General features: G+C 54.3%; 1 protein-coding gene across 10 annotated transcripts in view; it reads left to right on the forward strand.

Annotated features, from left to right (window-relative positions):
• ACTN4 (actinin alpha 4) overlaps nt 1–16,237 on the forward strand; it is a 76,942-nt gene that overhangs the window by 59,322 nt on the left and 1,383 nt on the right. For 3 of the 10 annotated variants that reach the window (XM_080643437.1, XM_080643435.1, XM_080643442.1), the window contains 12 exons: nt 1,946–2,038; nt 3,571–3,801; nt 4,363–4,510; nt 8,038–8,188; nt 11,077–11,185; nt 11,324–11,464; nt 11,538–11,720; nt 11,817–11,951; nt 13,005–13,184; nt 14,000–14,146; nt 15,028–15,471; nt 16,063–16,221. In XM_080643437.1, the coding sequence (XP_080499563.1) occupies nt 1,946–2,038; nt 3,571–3,801; nt 4,363–4,510; nt 8,038–8,188; nt 11,077–11,185; nt 11,324–11,464; nt 11,538–11,720; nt 11,817–11,951; nt 13,005–13,184; nt 14,000–14,146; nt 15,028–15,471; nt 16,063–16,221 (2,121 nt within the window). Of the gene's footprint in view, nt 1–1,177; nt 1,237–1,945; nt 2,039–3,570; nt 3,802–4,362; nt 4,511–8,037; nt 8,189–11,076; nt 11,186–11,323; nt 11,465–11,537; nt 11,721–11,816; nt 11,952–13,004; nt 13,185–13,999; nt 14,147–15,027; nt 15,472–16,062; nt 16,222–16,237 lie in introns of those variants that run through there. The other 7 variants (XM_080643438.1, XM_080643439.1, XM_080643444.1 and 4 more) reach the window with 3 other exon arrangements.

Genomic DNA, 16,237 nt, shown 5'->3' on the forward strand with positions numbered 1-16,237 from the left:
AGGGTGGGGCAGGGGTGGATAGCAGTGGAAGATTCATTGCCACAAACCCCAACTAATAGCACGTATGCCATTGGACTCCCTCCTGCGGGCCCCATGCCAGCCTCCCTGCACACCACATTGCCCTTGCAAGAATGCTTTCTCTTCTGCCCTGGCTACCCTCCTGTGCTTAGAGCTGAACTCCATGTAGTAGGGAAATGGAGGCCTGGAGGGATTTGTGGGAGTGAACACTGGCAGGAAGGCCCAGGACAGAGCACTTGGCCATTTTGAGGCAGCCAAACTGCTCTTATAAGGGAAGAAATAAAGGCCTGGCCCTTGGAGCTGCTGTTCACTAAGGCATTGCAGGATCCAGGCTTCTCTAGCCCAAGTTCGGGTTCCCCCAGCTTGTGTCTGCTTCTCAGGCCAGCCATGACATACTTTTTATTATTGCTGCTGTCTTTTCCCTGTAGACTTAAGCACATTTCTCTTTTTGCTGAATTTATTGGGGTGACATTGGTTAATAAAATTATATAGGCTTCAGTTGCACAATTCTCTTAATATATCATCTGTATATTGTATTGTGTGTTCACCAATCCCATCTCTTAAAAGAGTGCTCTCTAGGGTTCTTTTTGTTTTATAATTCAAGCTGATCCCCAGGCTAAAGCATTTACTCCTTGTTCATTCTTTCATTCATCAACCCGACTACCTAAAACACTGAACTCTGAGCTGGATGCCGGGAATTGGACAGTGAAACTGTGACCAGCAGCCCCCACCTTTGTGGGCCTGAGCAGGAGAGTGGGTTTCAGCGTGGGGTACCATTGTCTCTTCCAAGTGAGAGGTCAGGGACTAACCTCTGTGGCTGCCCTGAAAGCTGCAACCTTTGCTCTGCTTCTTGCACTTCGGGCCGGTGTTCACTGGCCAAGCCCTTGTGAACCTCATCTCTGAGGAGCACTGCCTGGAGCCATTGGCAAGTATCCTGCAGCATGATGCAGGGTGTGTGTGTGTGTGTGTGTGTGTGTGTGTGTGTGTGTTTGCACACCAACCTTGGCTGGTCCACCACTCACCTGTCTGCTTGTCCCAGAAGCAGTGTGTGGAGGGAGAGGCCGGGCATCAGTGCCTGTAGTTAGCCAGGTCTGGAGCCATCCCCAAGCCTCTCTGTTTTCCTTCCCCACCACTCTGTAGACCCTCTTCACTATTTCTGTTCCTGTTCTGTTGCCGTTTCAACTCTTCCTCTTGGATCCTTTCTGTGCTTCCTGAAAGGTACCTGGTCTCTCCTCTCTCATGTGGAACCCCTCCCCCTCCTCCACTCCTCGCACCCCCCCTCAGCAGGCCAACACAGGACAGTGTCCTGTAGTTCTGGGCAAAAAGTAGTCACTGTCTCCACCACTCCCTGCTCTGTGAATCCCTTGCCCTGTGGATGGTGACTTTGGCTATCAAGGGAAGGATTAGGAAGGGGACTAGTGTGTTCTGCCTGTGCACTGACCACCAGGCTTCTCTGGGGGCCACCAGCATCCCCACCCTTTGCCCTACAGTTCTCTAGCACTCAGCCTCGCTGCAGCCTACCTTCCCACCCAAGGGGAGACTTCATCCAGGGTTTGGCCTAGTGGAGGACCCCACCCAGCTTCACCCAACCCTCCTCTTTGTGGGCTACTAGGGAGTCTGTTAATCCATTTCCTCCACCGTGGAGGGCTTCCCAATCCTTCTCCGCATCCCCAGGGTCCAGGCCAACAAAGCTGAGGGGCCTGATTATCTGGGTAGGGGCCTGAGCAGTAAGCTGTGCAGACGCCAGCAAGGGCTGTCAGGAAACAGGCACTCAGGGTGCCATCTTGCTGAAGCTGCACTTCTCTCCTTTCCTCCTTGGGGAGTTCTGTGTGGGCCGTGGATGAGCCAGCTTTCTAGGGACATGCCTGTCAGTGGGGAGGGTCACTAGCCCCCAGGCAGCCCTGACTGTGTACTTCCCTCATCCCAGGCTGAGACAGCCGCCAACCGGATCTGCAAGGTGCTGGCTGTCAATCAGGAAAATGAACACCTGATGGAAGATTACGAGAGGCTGGCTAGCGACGTAAGTGCCACTTACCCTACCCCCAATGATACCACCAAAGCTGAAAGATTGGGTCACCTTTGTTATCCTTGACCAAAGGTCATGTGACACTTGCAGGGTGGACAGTAGGTATTGCAGTGAGACTTTTTAGAAACGGTGGTAAGATTACAGGCTGTGGAGTTTGCCCAAGCCAGTACGTAATGTGGCCTTTCAGGTCGGTTTCACATGGTTAAGCATCAAATGATATGTCAACATGCTAGCTGGCTCCTGGGGTCTAGAGCTTGGGTTCCAACACAGATACTCAAGGATAGAGTTTTCCAAACACTGCATTGCTTTAGAATCACCTGGGGAGCGTTTTAAGAATTAACATTCCCACACCCTCCCCATGGAGAGACGGACTGAGTAGGATAGAGAGACCGAGAGCTGATGTGGTGCTGGCCGGGGCTGTGGTTGTCATGGCAGGTCCTGGGCATCAGCACTGCAGGCTTAGGATCTGCCATCCCTGTCACCCCCTTTTCCAAGTGAGGAGACGAGGCCCAGGCACACGTCCACTGTCACACGGCTGGTAGGAGTGAGAGCTGGGGTTCAAACACAGGGAACTTGGCTCCAGAGCCTGACCTGGAGCATCAGTTGGGATGGTGGGTGTTCAATAAATCTCTTCTGGATTCTGTCATTCACTTTGAAAAATTTCCATAGAAAAAAATTAAAACAGGTAAGCTTTCCAAGGGCAATAATTTGAACTGCTCTTCTATACCAGTGAGTGATTCCCAGACATTGAGATTTCACAGACCAGGAAAATTCAGAAAATATTTTGACAACCAGCCTATGGGGGTTGACTTTTTATCTTGCCAAGTTAAGGGGATATTTTAAAAAGAAAAGGCTACCATCTGTTATTACCATTATTTCTAACACCAAGAAAAAGGTTAAAGGTTATATATTTTGGGATCCCAGCCCTTCCCAAGAAAGGGTGTTTGGCATCATGCATCAAGACATAAATACAAGGATACCTTTATCCTTGCTTTTCTCATTTTGTCAGAAGTTGTCATTGGGAATCACTTCTCTGAGTATATCTACGCTGCATAATAACTGATTTTACTCTCCTGAGATTGTTCTAGATGTACAGTTTGTTTGCTTCTTTGTGGCCTGTCCTCACTCCATCAAAGACACGAGTAGCTCATAAAAATACATACCACCTTTTTCAATGTTATGTTCTAATTTTTTATGTCCCAGGCCTTGTGCATGGCACTGGCTGCCCCTGAGAGAGCCGGGCATGCTACAGGTCCTGCCCTTGAGGCACTGACAGTCCATGAACAGGGAACCAATGACACCCTCTAAATGAGGGAGACCACCAAGGAGAGGCACAAACAGGAAGTAACCATTGAACAGCACAGTGGTTCTGAGGGGGCACCCGTTCCCAGAATTCTCTGCCCTGGGATCCCAACGGAGGCTGGAGAGCAGGGGTGATTCCCCAAGACAGGACCCTCAAACATCTGGATACCAGGTGCCTGTGAGCCCGGGGTGGTCCCGCCACATGGCTTCTTGTGGGCCCACAGCTTCTGGAGTGGATCCGGCGCACCATCCCCTGGCTGGAGGACCGCGTGCCCCAAAAGACCATTCAGGAGATGCAGCAGAAGCTGGAGGACTTCCGAGACTACCGGCGAGTCCACAAGCCACCCAAGGTGCAAGAGAAGTGCCAGCTGGAGATCAACTTCAACACTCTGCAGACCAAGCTGCGCCTCAGCAACCGGCCTGCCTTCATGCCTTCCGAGGGCAGGATGGTCTCGGTGAGGGCAGGGGTTGGGGGCAGAGGGAGCCAGGACCCAGGAATGCAGATTCACTAGACAACCCCCAGTCTTATTGTTTGGCCAGTATAGTCTTTCTTAACTAGAATGCACAGCCTTTCTGGTGCAGAGGTGGGTGGGGCTGCATTGACACTTTACCACCACCACTATCACACCCCTCCCCTCATCGCTCCCCAGATTTTTAGACCCATCCTCAAACCACACCAATTTGTGTGGAATTGTTTGAATTTGGAACCCCAGTTCAAACTCAAACAATCTAGGACCACCACCAAGTGCTTGAGTCCCCTTCTCAGGGAGGGACAGTATTCCCTGAATAGTCACCTTCTGAGTTTCATAGCCCCATCCATGGCATTTATTCATTTTCATTTATGCATTTAACCCAAAAGAAATGATTGCACCTGCTATGTGTTGGGTCCTGTCTGGGTACACAGATATAACAGCAGGAGGTAGACATGGTCAGCCCTTTGCAGCATCCCTCAGGGAGGCATCGCTGTCCTGGATGACCTAGCTCCTGTGATAGCCCTGCCCTCTGCTGCCCTACAGGATATCAACAACTGCTGGCAGCATTTGGAGCAGGCCGAGAAGGGCTACGAAGAATGGCTGCTGAATGAGATCCGCAGGCTGGAAAGGCTTGACCACCTCGCAGAGAAGTTCCGGCAGAAAGCCTCTATCCACGAGGCCTGGACTGATGGTATGGTCCTCCTAGCTCTCTTGTCTCTCAGACACACACACACACACACACACACACACACACACACACACTCTCTCTCTCTCTCTCTCTCTCTCTCTCTCTCTCTCTCTCTCTCTCTCTCTCCTTTTCCTGATGCATTGCCCATCTGCTCTGGTCTCAGAGATTATGGTCCTCCCAGCTCTCTTGTCTCTCAGACACACACACGCACACGCACACGCACACACACACACACACACAGCCTGTCCTTTTCCTGATGCATTGCCCATCTGCTCTGGTCTCAGAGATTACTCATAGGTGGGCCCCTTCCTGGGTCATCGGAGGCCAGTCAGCTAGCAATGCAGCCGAGCCACGTCAATAGGGAAATGACCCTGTTCCGGTCTACTCTGCAGGGGTGCGGGACAGGTTCTTCCATCCCTGGCAGCCTGTATGCAGACAGTCTGCCTTTGCTCGCCACACCCTTTGTGACCGAGGACCTCACACTGTACGGGTCTGTGTTCCCGAGCATGGTCCTTAAAGGCAAAGGCCTAGAGCCGCCTCCTGAGCCACAAAGCGTGCTCACTGACTGCCAGCCACACAGAGCCTCCTTCCAAGGGGCCTGGGCCTCTGCAGGATGGCTTCTTCCAAAAGGGCAGCCTTCATGCCCTCCAAGGGCAGGATGGTCTTAGTGAGGGCATGCCTCCTGTTTCTCAGCAGCTCTGCAGCTGCCTGTTCCCTTGGCTCAGGATATGGAATTGTATCATGCCTCTGGCCCTCAGTCAGGACCCATACTATGGTTGGGATTCCAGATACCAGGGGCCTAAAAGCCTTCAGGAAACAGCCAGTGTCTAGGAAAGCCGAGAACCATCCACAGGACTCCCACCTTCCCAAGTATCTCTGCCCTTCTGCTATTACCAAACTCAGGGGGTTCACCCACTGCCACCACTCTGCCCAGCTGATTTCACATTTTTTTTGCATTGCTCGTGGTGATTTTTCATCCCTCCCAGACCCACAGTTCACCATGAGATAGATCCTCATTGAACCTCAGGGGAGCTCTCTAGTCCCCCTCCCAGCTGTTTGTCAGGCAGCCCTAACTGGCCAAATGCTAAGACCTACCCAGAGGCCCCACCCCTAACAGCATGGGAACTCTATGATCTGCAGTCCTGGGCTATTCTCCAGCTGCAGCTGCCAGATCAGAGCAATGCCCTAAAGGTGGGACAAACGAGACCTGGGCCAGAGGTATAGGCACCTCCCTCACGCTTTGAAGAAATGGCACACATGGCTCTACCCCCAGCCCTGGAGGAGAGGATGTTGGCATTTACTTCATTAGTTCATTCAGTCATTCCACAAATACCACTTGAGCCTCTTCCCTATGTTCAGTAGTCCCCAGGTAGGTGAGGTCCCTGCCTGGGAAACACAGGCCAGCAGGTTTTGGCATTTCTCACATCAGAGGGCCTTGTGCACATAAGTGGATTTTACAGCACCCGTATCCCACACTTGGACTGAGCTGTTTCCTCCCGTCATTATCCACATTTTGCATGTCATTCAACAGGCTCTGGGCATCATCCTTCTGGATTTCCCTTCTAGGGCCTCTTGGCCCGTGTTATCAGCTCTATAGTCCCTTACCTGGGCTCCAGGAAACCCTGGGAAAATGGTCTCCTGATGCCCAGGGGTGTGGGTCTGATGGCCTACCAGTATTCCTCCCCTGGGAGTGGACGCAGGGGCTGGCCTTCATGTGAAGGCATTCAGGAGAAGTTGGCCTGATCTTGTGCCAGTGTGGACTGACTGGCTCAGTGGCCTCCACATGACCTCACCCCACCCCTGCCTCCCCATAGGCAGGTACACAGGCACTTTGGCACCTGGGCTGTGTCATGAGTCAGCCTGGAGCCCCCAGGCAGGCCTGCCCATTCTCATTCCCAAGACCTGCAGCCCAAAGCCTCTGTACCACCAACGTATGCAAAACAGGACAGACCAGCCTTCTGACCCCTCTCAACATCCCTCACAGCCTATAGGGGTGTGAATGCTTCTCAGGTCTTGGGTTATCTGGGGAAAGAAACAAAAATGAGCCCAATTCCCTTTCATGGCTGCCCCTCGGCCTGCATACAAGGTGGCCATGGCTGTGGCCCAGTCGTCCAGTGCACCCCTTACTGAAACCCTGCTGAGACAGAGAAGTGCTAACCTACTATTTTGGTTCCCACCCTTGGGAGAAAGCAATTTAGGGAAGGGAATTGTAAGCTTGCCTTTGTGGTTACGTGTTCTACCCCAGGGCTGGGGCGGCAGGGCCAGTGGAGTCAGTCTCCCAGGCTGCTGCCTCCTGCCTGCCAACGCCAGGCCCTGTCCTCAGGGTGGCTGAGGTTACAGTGGTCCTGGCTCTGTGCCTGCCCTTCTTGAACAACACCTCACTGAGGCTTCAGGCGCCGGCGTTGGCTCCATTCCAGAGATGAGGAAATAGCAGGGAGAAACTGCCTGCCGTCCCACAGCAGTCGCTGCACCTGGAGGGCAGCTGCTGGTCAGATGCTCTGGTGCCGTGTTGAGAAGGGGGTCTCTGAGCTGCCACTCTAGGGGCAACCCAGAGTGGCTTACCGGAAGCAATGCCCCCTCACAGGCTAACCTTTTCCACCAGTTCTGCAGTACCTTACTGTGCTTCCAGGGCCACTCGAGCTTCTGTCCTGGGGCATGTAATTAGCCAGGCTCCAGGTCTAATGGCAGTGTTCCTCCCTTCCTTCAAAGGCCTAATGACAGGCCCTGCCTCACTGCACATGCAAAGTCCTTAGAACAGTATGGGGCCCATAGGTATGTGATAAGACCACCCCCCAAGGGAGCCAGCCCCCAAGTGCCAGGGAGCAGACAGAGCAGTGGGCTCCAACAAGAACCCTAACTAGAACACTTCCCCTTCCTCTACCCTGCTGAGGCATGGGCTGCACCCCAGCCTTTTCTCCAGATCACAGCTCTCTACAGATGGTAGAACAGTCCAGGCTTCCAGTCTCCTACCACTATGGACACTAAGTTTAGAACACACATGTTGAATTGGGATATCTGGCTCAGGCCCACAATACCACAGTGTCTCTCAGCTTTATCCAGGATTTATTTGGTCTTAGAGATCCCTGGAAAGGTCAAGGAAAAAGGTTCTGGAAGTTTCTAGTCTTCATGGCACCATTCTCCGCTAGATAGGATGTTGGTCTGCCCCATTTCCTTGCCCCAGGTTGCAGAGGCCTCTGGTGGACTCTTTTTTTTTTTTTTTTTTTAAGGAACCCAGGTGGGGTCCTTTTTTTTTTTTAAAAAATATATTTTATTGATATTTTACAGAGAGGAAGGGAGAGGGATAGAGAGCCAGAAACATCGATGAGAGAGAAACATCGATCAGCTGCCTCCTGCACACCTCCCACTGGGGATGTGCCCGCAACCAAGGCACATGCCCTTGACCGGAATCGAACCCGGGACCCCTCAGTCCGCAGGCCGACGCTCTATCCACTGAGCCAAACCGGTTTCGGCTCTGGTGGACTCTTGGTGCATTGTTGTCTAAGTGTCTCCTGCCTTCTGCCCCACCCCAGGGAAGGAAGCCATGCTGAAGCACCGGGACTACGAGACGGCCACCCTTTCGGACATAAAAGCCCTCATCCGCAAGCACGAGGCCTTTGAGAGCGACCTGGCTGCACATCAGGACCGCGTGGAGCAGATCGCAGCTATTGCCCAGGAGCTCAAGTAAGTGCGGGCTCATGGGCCCATCACTTGCTTTCCCTCCAGCACTCCGCCCAGAACAGTGGTGGACTGCAACCAAGGTTATGCAGCCCCATGCCTGGAGCGGGGTCTCCCAGCCCTCTCCACCCATACTCCTCCTTCAGATGCCAGGGCCTTATGGGGTGATGTCTTTGTCATTATGAGAAACATAGCGGAATCTAGATGCTCTGACCCCTTGTCCTGTTTCTTCAGGCTCTAGGGGTCCCTGGACTCCACTTCCCTGCCTGCCACAGCAAGGAGTTCCCTGGTCTCTGATAGGGTGGGCAGCCCAGCCCCCACCTCTATCCCTGCTCCTCCCCAAGGGACTTGGCTGCACAGAGTGCACAGAGAGCCCATTGTTCTGCCCCTTTCCTCTCATGCTCAGAATACACTATTGTAAGGCCTTCCAGGCAGCCGGGTTCTTTGCCCTCCCTTCCCTGCCCAGCCAGATAAACTTGTGCACACAATTAGTACACTGAATCTCCAGAGCCAGTGAATGAGGGCCTTATTCCACCAGTGCAATGGCCATCAGCAGGGAGGACTCGGGGTGGGAGGCCCAGGCCATTACTTCATGGAAAATCCATAGGCCCTTGAGGGGCAGCAGGGCTCCCAAAATAGCTCTGTTCAAAAATAGGATCCTTAGCTAGAACTGCCCTTTCTGCAGTCATTCCTTGAGTTCTGCTTGTTCCTACATGGCTGGGGCCAGCATGATGCCCTGTGCAGCCCCGTGCCGGGGAAGGCCAGTTTATTCCCTGACTCATTCGCTCCATATTGCCCAGTTTCTTGGGGTTCTCCATTTGCTTACCAGAGGCAGAAGTCCTATAGGGCCTTTCTCTACTGGAATACAGGGTCCCTGTTGGGGCCTCCCCTTGGGGTCCTGCAGACTCTTCTAGGATAGAGCTCCTGCATTTGGTACACTCAGGCCAAGGACAGCAAGGCAAGGCCACAGACACAGATGACTGCAGGGGTCGTGGAGGGTGGCACATGAGTAGGTTCCTTAGTTGACCGGTGAGCCCCTGGAAGCTGCTAAGAAACATTTTGAATAAATCCTAGGCCAGCCTGCTTCTCAGGCACTGGGAATTGCCATGTGAAACCCATCACCCTGACCCAGGGAACAGGCGGTCCCTGAAGCAGCTTTCTGGACAGTAGCCCTACAGGAGAGAAAGGCGGGGTGGGGGGCTGTTTAGGGTGCTGTCAGCTCCCCCAAAGATGAGTCAGAGGACCGAGAGCCAGCCAGAATGAGCCCTGATGGACAGCCTGGTTGAGCCCTGATTAATGGCAGTGATGGAAACTCCAAGGGCACTCGGTGCTCTACCTGTACCAGCTCACTTAATCTCCACTGGGTGACGGATAGCCTTAAGTGTTGGTGTCTTCTGGCGCCCGTGTTACACAGGGAGGACTGAGGCATAGAGAAGCCAAGGTCACATAGCTAGGAAGTGGTCAAGGCAGGAGTGGAGCCCAGGCTGCCTGGCCCTCTGGAGCAGCGGTCACCAGCCCATGGTCCGCGGACCACTGGTGGTCCGTGAGGTCTGAAAGGTTGGCGACTGTTGCTCTGGAGCATAGCCTTGCTCCCACTCCCTCTGCTAGCCTTGCCTGCTCCCCACTGCCCCTGTATCCAGGCAGGTGACACAATCATCTGGTCCCCATGTCCTATTCCTTCCCAAAGTTGTTCCCTGCTCTCCACCCCTCACCAGGCCACCAAGATTTTGCCTGTATACCAATTCCCTAGTGCTTTGCTACTAAGAGTATCCAAGTGTCTGGACCATAGGAGATGGGAATACTGGGGCTGATGGGGGGTTTTGTGGGGGGTAGGGAGCATGTGGAGGGCTTGGGACCAGTAACGATTATCAGCCCAGGATTTTCAAAATCTAAATCATTTGAATAATAATACCTGTATCCTAATCAGCTTACTTTTTTCTTAATTATCAATTGCTTAGAATTAAATTGCAGGCTAGTTTTATCGGTGTTTTTTGTTTGTTTGTGTGTGTGTGTGTGTGTGTGTGTGTGTGTGTGTGTGTGTGTGTATGTGTGTGTGTTTAATATATTTTTTTTATTGATTTCACAGAGGAAAGGGGAGGGAAAGAGAGGTAGAAACATCAATGATGAGAGAGAATCATTGATCGGCTGCCTCCTGCATGCCGGAATCGAGCCCGCAACCTTGGGCATGTGCCCTGACTGGAAATCAAACCCTGACCTGGTTCACAGGTCAGCGCTCAACCAATGAGCCACACCGGCTGGGCTGGGCTGGTGCGTGTGTGCGCGTGTGTGTGTGTGTGTGTGTGTGTGTTAATACCCATTAAAATAAATACACAACCTTTAATAAATAGCTGTTATTACTTTTACCTGTTGGGTGTCAAGGACTGCTCTTAGCACTTCTCATGCTCTCTGTGATAACCCCACCACCGCTTCACAAACAAGAAAACAGGGTTCTCTCTCTCAGGGCCACACAAGTACAAAATCATGGAGCCAGAATTCAGGCGCAGGGAACTCAGCTCCGGAGCCCATGCTCTCTAACCAATATATTCTTCTCGACTTTCTTTACGTGGGAAAGCAATCCCCATACAGGCTTGGTCAAGGGCCACACTCTGTGCCCCCAACTACCCACCCACCCATTTAGTTTATCATAGCTTAGCAGCCCATAGAGTGAGAGAGCAAGAGGAAGCCCCTGCCCACTCCTTTATCCCCTCCCCTTACTCCACTCCTGAATTCTTCCTACCTCGGGAGGCCGTAAGTCATAGGAGTGGTGGATGACTAATAGCCTTCAACATTGATATCCCCTGGTGCCAAGGCCTGAGACTTTAGGGGGCAGGTGGGTCTGGGTCCACCCGTTACTGGCCTCTGCCAGGTCTCACCACCCTTTGCCCTGCCTACAGTGAGCTGGATTACTATGACTCCCACAATGTCAACACCCGGTGCCAGAAGATCTGCGATCAGTGGGACGCCCTTGGCTCTCTGACCCACAGTCGCAGGGAGGCCTTGGAGGTGAGGAGGGGCAATGTCACCCTGGAGACTGGTGTACCCACTAATCCCTTGGGGCCTGCAGACCCCTCCCCACCATTCACCACTTCCTGCTTACTGACTGATCTCTCTCCTCTGTCCCTGCCCCTCCCCACATATCAGAAAACAGAGAAGCAGCTGGAGACCATTGACCAGCTACACCTGGAATACGCCAAGCGGGCAGCCCCCTTCAATAACTGGATGGAGAGTGCCATGGAGGACCTCCAAGACATGTTTATTGTCCACACCATCGAGGAGATCGAGGTCCGCCCTTACCCATCCTTCTTGTGGGACTTCTGAGGGGCTGGGTTGCCCCTCACCCCTTCTTCTCTCTCAGGGTCTGATCTCAGCCCATGACCAGTTCAAGTCAACGCTGCCGGATGCCGACAGGGAACGGGAGGCCATCCTGGCCATCCACAAGGAAGCCAAGAGGATCGCCGAGAGCAACCACATCAAACTGTCAGGCAGCAACCCCTACACCACTGTCACCCCCCAGATCATCAACTCCAAATGGGAGAAGGTGGGGAGAGCCGCTCAGCAGGGCCAGGGCAGGGGCAGGGCTGGCCCGGTGAGAGGGCCGTCACCCTGACTGCTCCTGCTCCATGCCCTTCCCCAGGTGCAGCAGCTGGTGCCCAAACGGGACCATGCCCTCCTGGAGGAGCAAAGCAAACAGCAGTCCAATGAGCACCTCCGCCGCCAGTTCGCCAGCCAAGCCAACATCGTGGGGCCCTGGATCCAGACTAAGATGGAGGTGAGGGGCCGTTGCCCTAGCCCTAGCACTGCTGAGCCCAGGGCGGAGTGAGAAAGGCCCCAGTAAGCAGGAGGTATTGAGCAGAAAAGGTTGTCTGCCCCTGCTGCAACATCTGTGCTCCCAGGGCCAGCGGACCTGGAGGCCTAGTGGGTGTGGGTCCCAGCTCTCACCAGCTGGGAGCCCTGACCCTTGGTGGAGTTAGGAGGGTGGATCAATGATGTGCATGGAAGTGGCAGCACCACCCAGAGGGCTACTTGGCTGAGGAGGCAGATAGAGGTAGGTTCAAGTCTTGACTCTGCCCTTGATTGGTGCTGTGAGCTCAGGCACAATTTAACCTTGCTCCTCGATTTTATCATCTCTAAAATGGGGATGAAAGAGTTATTTCATTTGCTCCACAAATGCTGTCGTGCACTGCTCAGTGCAGGCCCTGCTGCAGGCGCTGTGGTATAGCTGTGGTCAAGGTGGTCCCAGCTCAGACCCTCGCGGCATGCTCACAGTAACCCTCGTGGCCTAGCCACAGGAAAGTTTGTAATGATGCCAGTTGCAACTCTGGCCACCTCTTACTAAGTGCTCACTACCCACCAGGCTCACGCTGACCAGCGCATCCTCGCTGAAACTCACTACAGCCGGGGAAGGGTATAGGCTGGTCAGCCCTGCCAGCTACACAGTATGACCACCGAGGGAGCCAAGGCAGGCCCCCCTCAGGAGCCACAGGCTCTAACATTAGCCAGGCCTGGTTCAGAATCTGACTCTGCCTTTTACTGTGAGAAGTTGCTTTGTTGGGCCTTAGTTTCCACATTTGTAGACAGGGCCTGTCACAGTGAGACAAGGGTGCATTGAAGTTAGGCATGTGTAACACTTAGCACAGAAATTCTCAGTGTGGTTGCTTTTACACTGCAGGGTGGGACAGAGAGGGACCATCCTTGAGCCACAGGCCTTTTAGGAGGAGGGACCCTGGTAGGGAGGCCACCAGCAACAGAGATCTCCTCTGGGTGGCTGGTTGTGGCCGAGGGTCCGCCAGCCCCACCTCCAGTGGCACCTGCTTGTGTGCAGGAAATCGGGCGTATCTCCATCGAGATGAATGGGACCCTGGAGGACCAGCTGAGCCACCTGAAGCAGTATGAGTGCAGCATTGTGGACTACAAGCCGAACCTGGACCTGCTTGAGCAGCAGCACCAGCTCATCCAGGAGGCCCTCATCTTTGACAACAAGCACACCAACTACACCATGGAGGTACGCTATACCCCATCAGGCCCCCCACAGCCCATCTGTAGCACAGAAGAGCCCTATGTAGTCCAGTAGGACAGGCATCTGCGGCTTCCTCTGTCTCTTTTATCCTGACTGAAAAGACTAGATCAAAATGTTTGCACATTTTTTAAAAGCACTGTTTTCCTAACACTGCTCCCAACACCATGACAACACATCTCAGGACAAGCTCCCGAGAGAGCTGGGAGGGTAGCACCAGCCCCCGCTGTGGCCTCAGCACTGAGTCCTCACTTGAGAACACGGATCCAGCCAGTGTGTGCCAGCATCTGTGTGTGCCAGCATCTGTGTGTGCCAGGTCTCTGTGGCCAGTTACACTGTCAGGGCTGCTTATCATCATATTGGTAGCTTGGAATCATCTTTGGTGACAGTATTTACACCGTGCACATGGCAGATGCCACAAAACAGGGAGTGTTTCTCCCCAGAAAGCCACTTAAACTTTGCCCCACATATCTCTGCCAAGTTTTCACATAGACCGTGCACAGGTATTGGGCCCTGGCCCTATGCTACATCTGTCACCAAATATATACTAAGGTGACTGAACTCTGCTGGTGAGCAGAGGCAGCAGGTGAGTACCATGCCTCTGTCCCTATGTGCAAATCAAGTGCACAAGAGAGCATGGGCCTGGACTGGCATTTGGGAGAAAGGTAGGGTGAGCCTCACTCCATGCTATACACACCCCCATACGGGGAGAACCCAGTTCCAGGTGTCCCTCAGCTGCAGCTGTGGTGGTCCAAGCACTCCCACCAGCCTGGCCTGCAGTCACACCCTCCTTTCTCCCCCAGCACATCCGAGTGGGCTGGGAGCAGCTGCTCACCACCATTGCCCGCACCATCAACGAGGTTGAGAACCAAATCCTCACCCGAGATGCCAAGGGCATCAGCCAGGAGCAGATGCAGGAGTTCCGGGCATCCTTCAACCACTTTGACAAGGTGAGCAACTCCGTCTGCCCTTTGGCACCTTCCCTCCCTGCTGTCATCATTGTCACTGTCCCATCATCTTGCCCCCTCTATCTTTGCATCTGTCAGTTCATTCACATCACAGTTGCTACGTATCAGCCGCCGCTCACAGGGCTTGGCAGGGGGCCTCAGCCACGGAAGGTGGTGCAGATGTGCACACTGTGACCACATCAGGAGCAGTTTCCCTTAGGAAGAAAAGGGGTGTCCTGAGCCCCGCTTCAGGCCGTGCTTCCTCACCAACCTGCCCATGAGACCTTGGGACAGACTAAGACGCAGCACACCCGAGAGTTGAGACCTGACCCGTGAATCTGGTTTACGCAGACACACAGTGTTCTTCAAATTCAGATTTGGTCTGGCAGCCCCTTTGGAAGGGCCTGAGTGCCAGAGTTTACCCCAGTCCCTATCCACTGCTGGGCCTGATGTGTCATCTGCTTTCCCCCGTGGGGAGGAGGGTGCAGCCTCAGCCCTGCACCATCAAGCAGGACCCTGACACCTCGCACAGGGTAGAGTGCAATCCCTTTTCTCCCACCCCAGAACCTGGAGGCAAGGTGTGCCCCCTCCCCCTCTGAGTCCTGGGACTCAATCCTCGATTCTGCACCATTCAGCTCCCCACCCTGCTCTAGCCCCGAGGACATGGGAAGAAGCCTCTGACTGCCCTCTAGGGCACCCACACCCTCCACCTGCCCCAGCTGTCCCTGGCCATCGCCTTGTCCACATCACTTCTAACTCTGTGTTTCCCTCCTCCATGTGTGTCTCCCCCGGCCCTCTGCATGTAACCCTGGCCCCTCTCCCACCTCTGTGCCGGCCTGCTTTCCACACCGTCCCTTGCACACCTGCCTTTGGACACCCGGCAGGACCACGGCGGGGCGCTGGGGCCAGAGGAATTCAAGGCCTGCCTCATCAGCCTGGGCTACGACGTGGAGAATGACCGGCAGGTATGCGCCCCCTGGGCCCCAGCGGACCATGGCATTAACTGCTCTTCTTTCTCTCTCTCCTTCTCTGTCTCCCCACCCTCGCCATTTCACCCCTCTTCGTTATGTATACCATCTCACCGGTTCTCTTGCCTCCTTCCTACCTGTGTCTTTCTGGACCCCTTCCCCTTACCTGGTCTCTTGAGGCCGCCTTGGTCTCCCCTGCTCCTGCCACTGTCCTGTTTCCCTGCTGTGCACATGGGGCTGCCCCTCTTGCCTACTGTGGGCCTGGCCTCCTGCTGTCCCTGCATCCTCGAGCAGAAACAGACAGGCAGCATGGACTCCGATGACTTCAGGGCTCTGCTTATCTCCACAGGATACAGCCTGGTATGCAGCCTCTGCCTCCCTCGCTGCTGTGCCACTCCTCCTCCTCCTGCTCCTCCTCCCCTTCCTTTTCTTCCTTCTCCCTCCCCCTTCCTCCTCCTCCTTTTTGTGCTACCCCATCTAGAGTTTCCAGGTCCTCAGGGACACCCCTCCACCAGATCAGTGCAGCCTCACCTCCCTCTTTCTGCTGCATCTGCTGGACTGGGGTCCCTCCGATGACTCCCTGAGCCTCCCACCCCCTTTCTTGGAAGTCTGCAGAGAGAGGAGGTCAGGCCTCCAGCTCTCTCCCCCTTTTCTTTCTCTTTTTCTTTCTTCCCCACCCTCCAGAGTTAACTTGTGAGCCTAGGGCTGAGGAGCAGCAGACCTATTTGCTCTATACCCCACTCCCCACTTGCCAAAAATGTGGGAGGGGAAGAGGAGAGGGCGCTCATGGGGCAGTTGCCTGGGGAATCCAGGCCCTTGGAGGCAGGCTGACAACTTGGGAGTGTGCACTGGGGTCGGACCCTACCCTCCTAGCTCGGTTCTGCTGCCCCGGCCCAGCCATCCTGCCCTGCTCAAATGCTGCCTGTCCCCTGCCCCACTCCTGCGTTGCAGGGGGATGCTGAGTTCAACCGCATCATGAGCGTCGTCGACCCCAACCACAGCGGCCTCGTGACTTTCCAAGCCTTCATCGACTTCATGTCTAGGGAAACTACCGACACAGACACAGCTGACCAGGTCATTGCCTCCTTCAAAGTCCTGGCTGGGGACAAGGTAAGCCAGACACCTC

Source organism: Plecotus auritus, assembly GCF_963455305.1.
Source record: "Plecotus auritus genome assembly, chromosome: 10".
NCBI lineage: Eukaryota > Metazoa > Chordata > Mammalia > Chiroptera > Vespertilionidae > Plecotus > Plecotus auritus.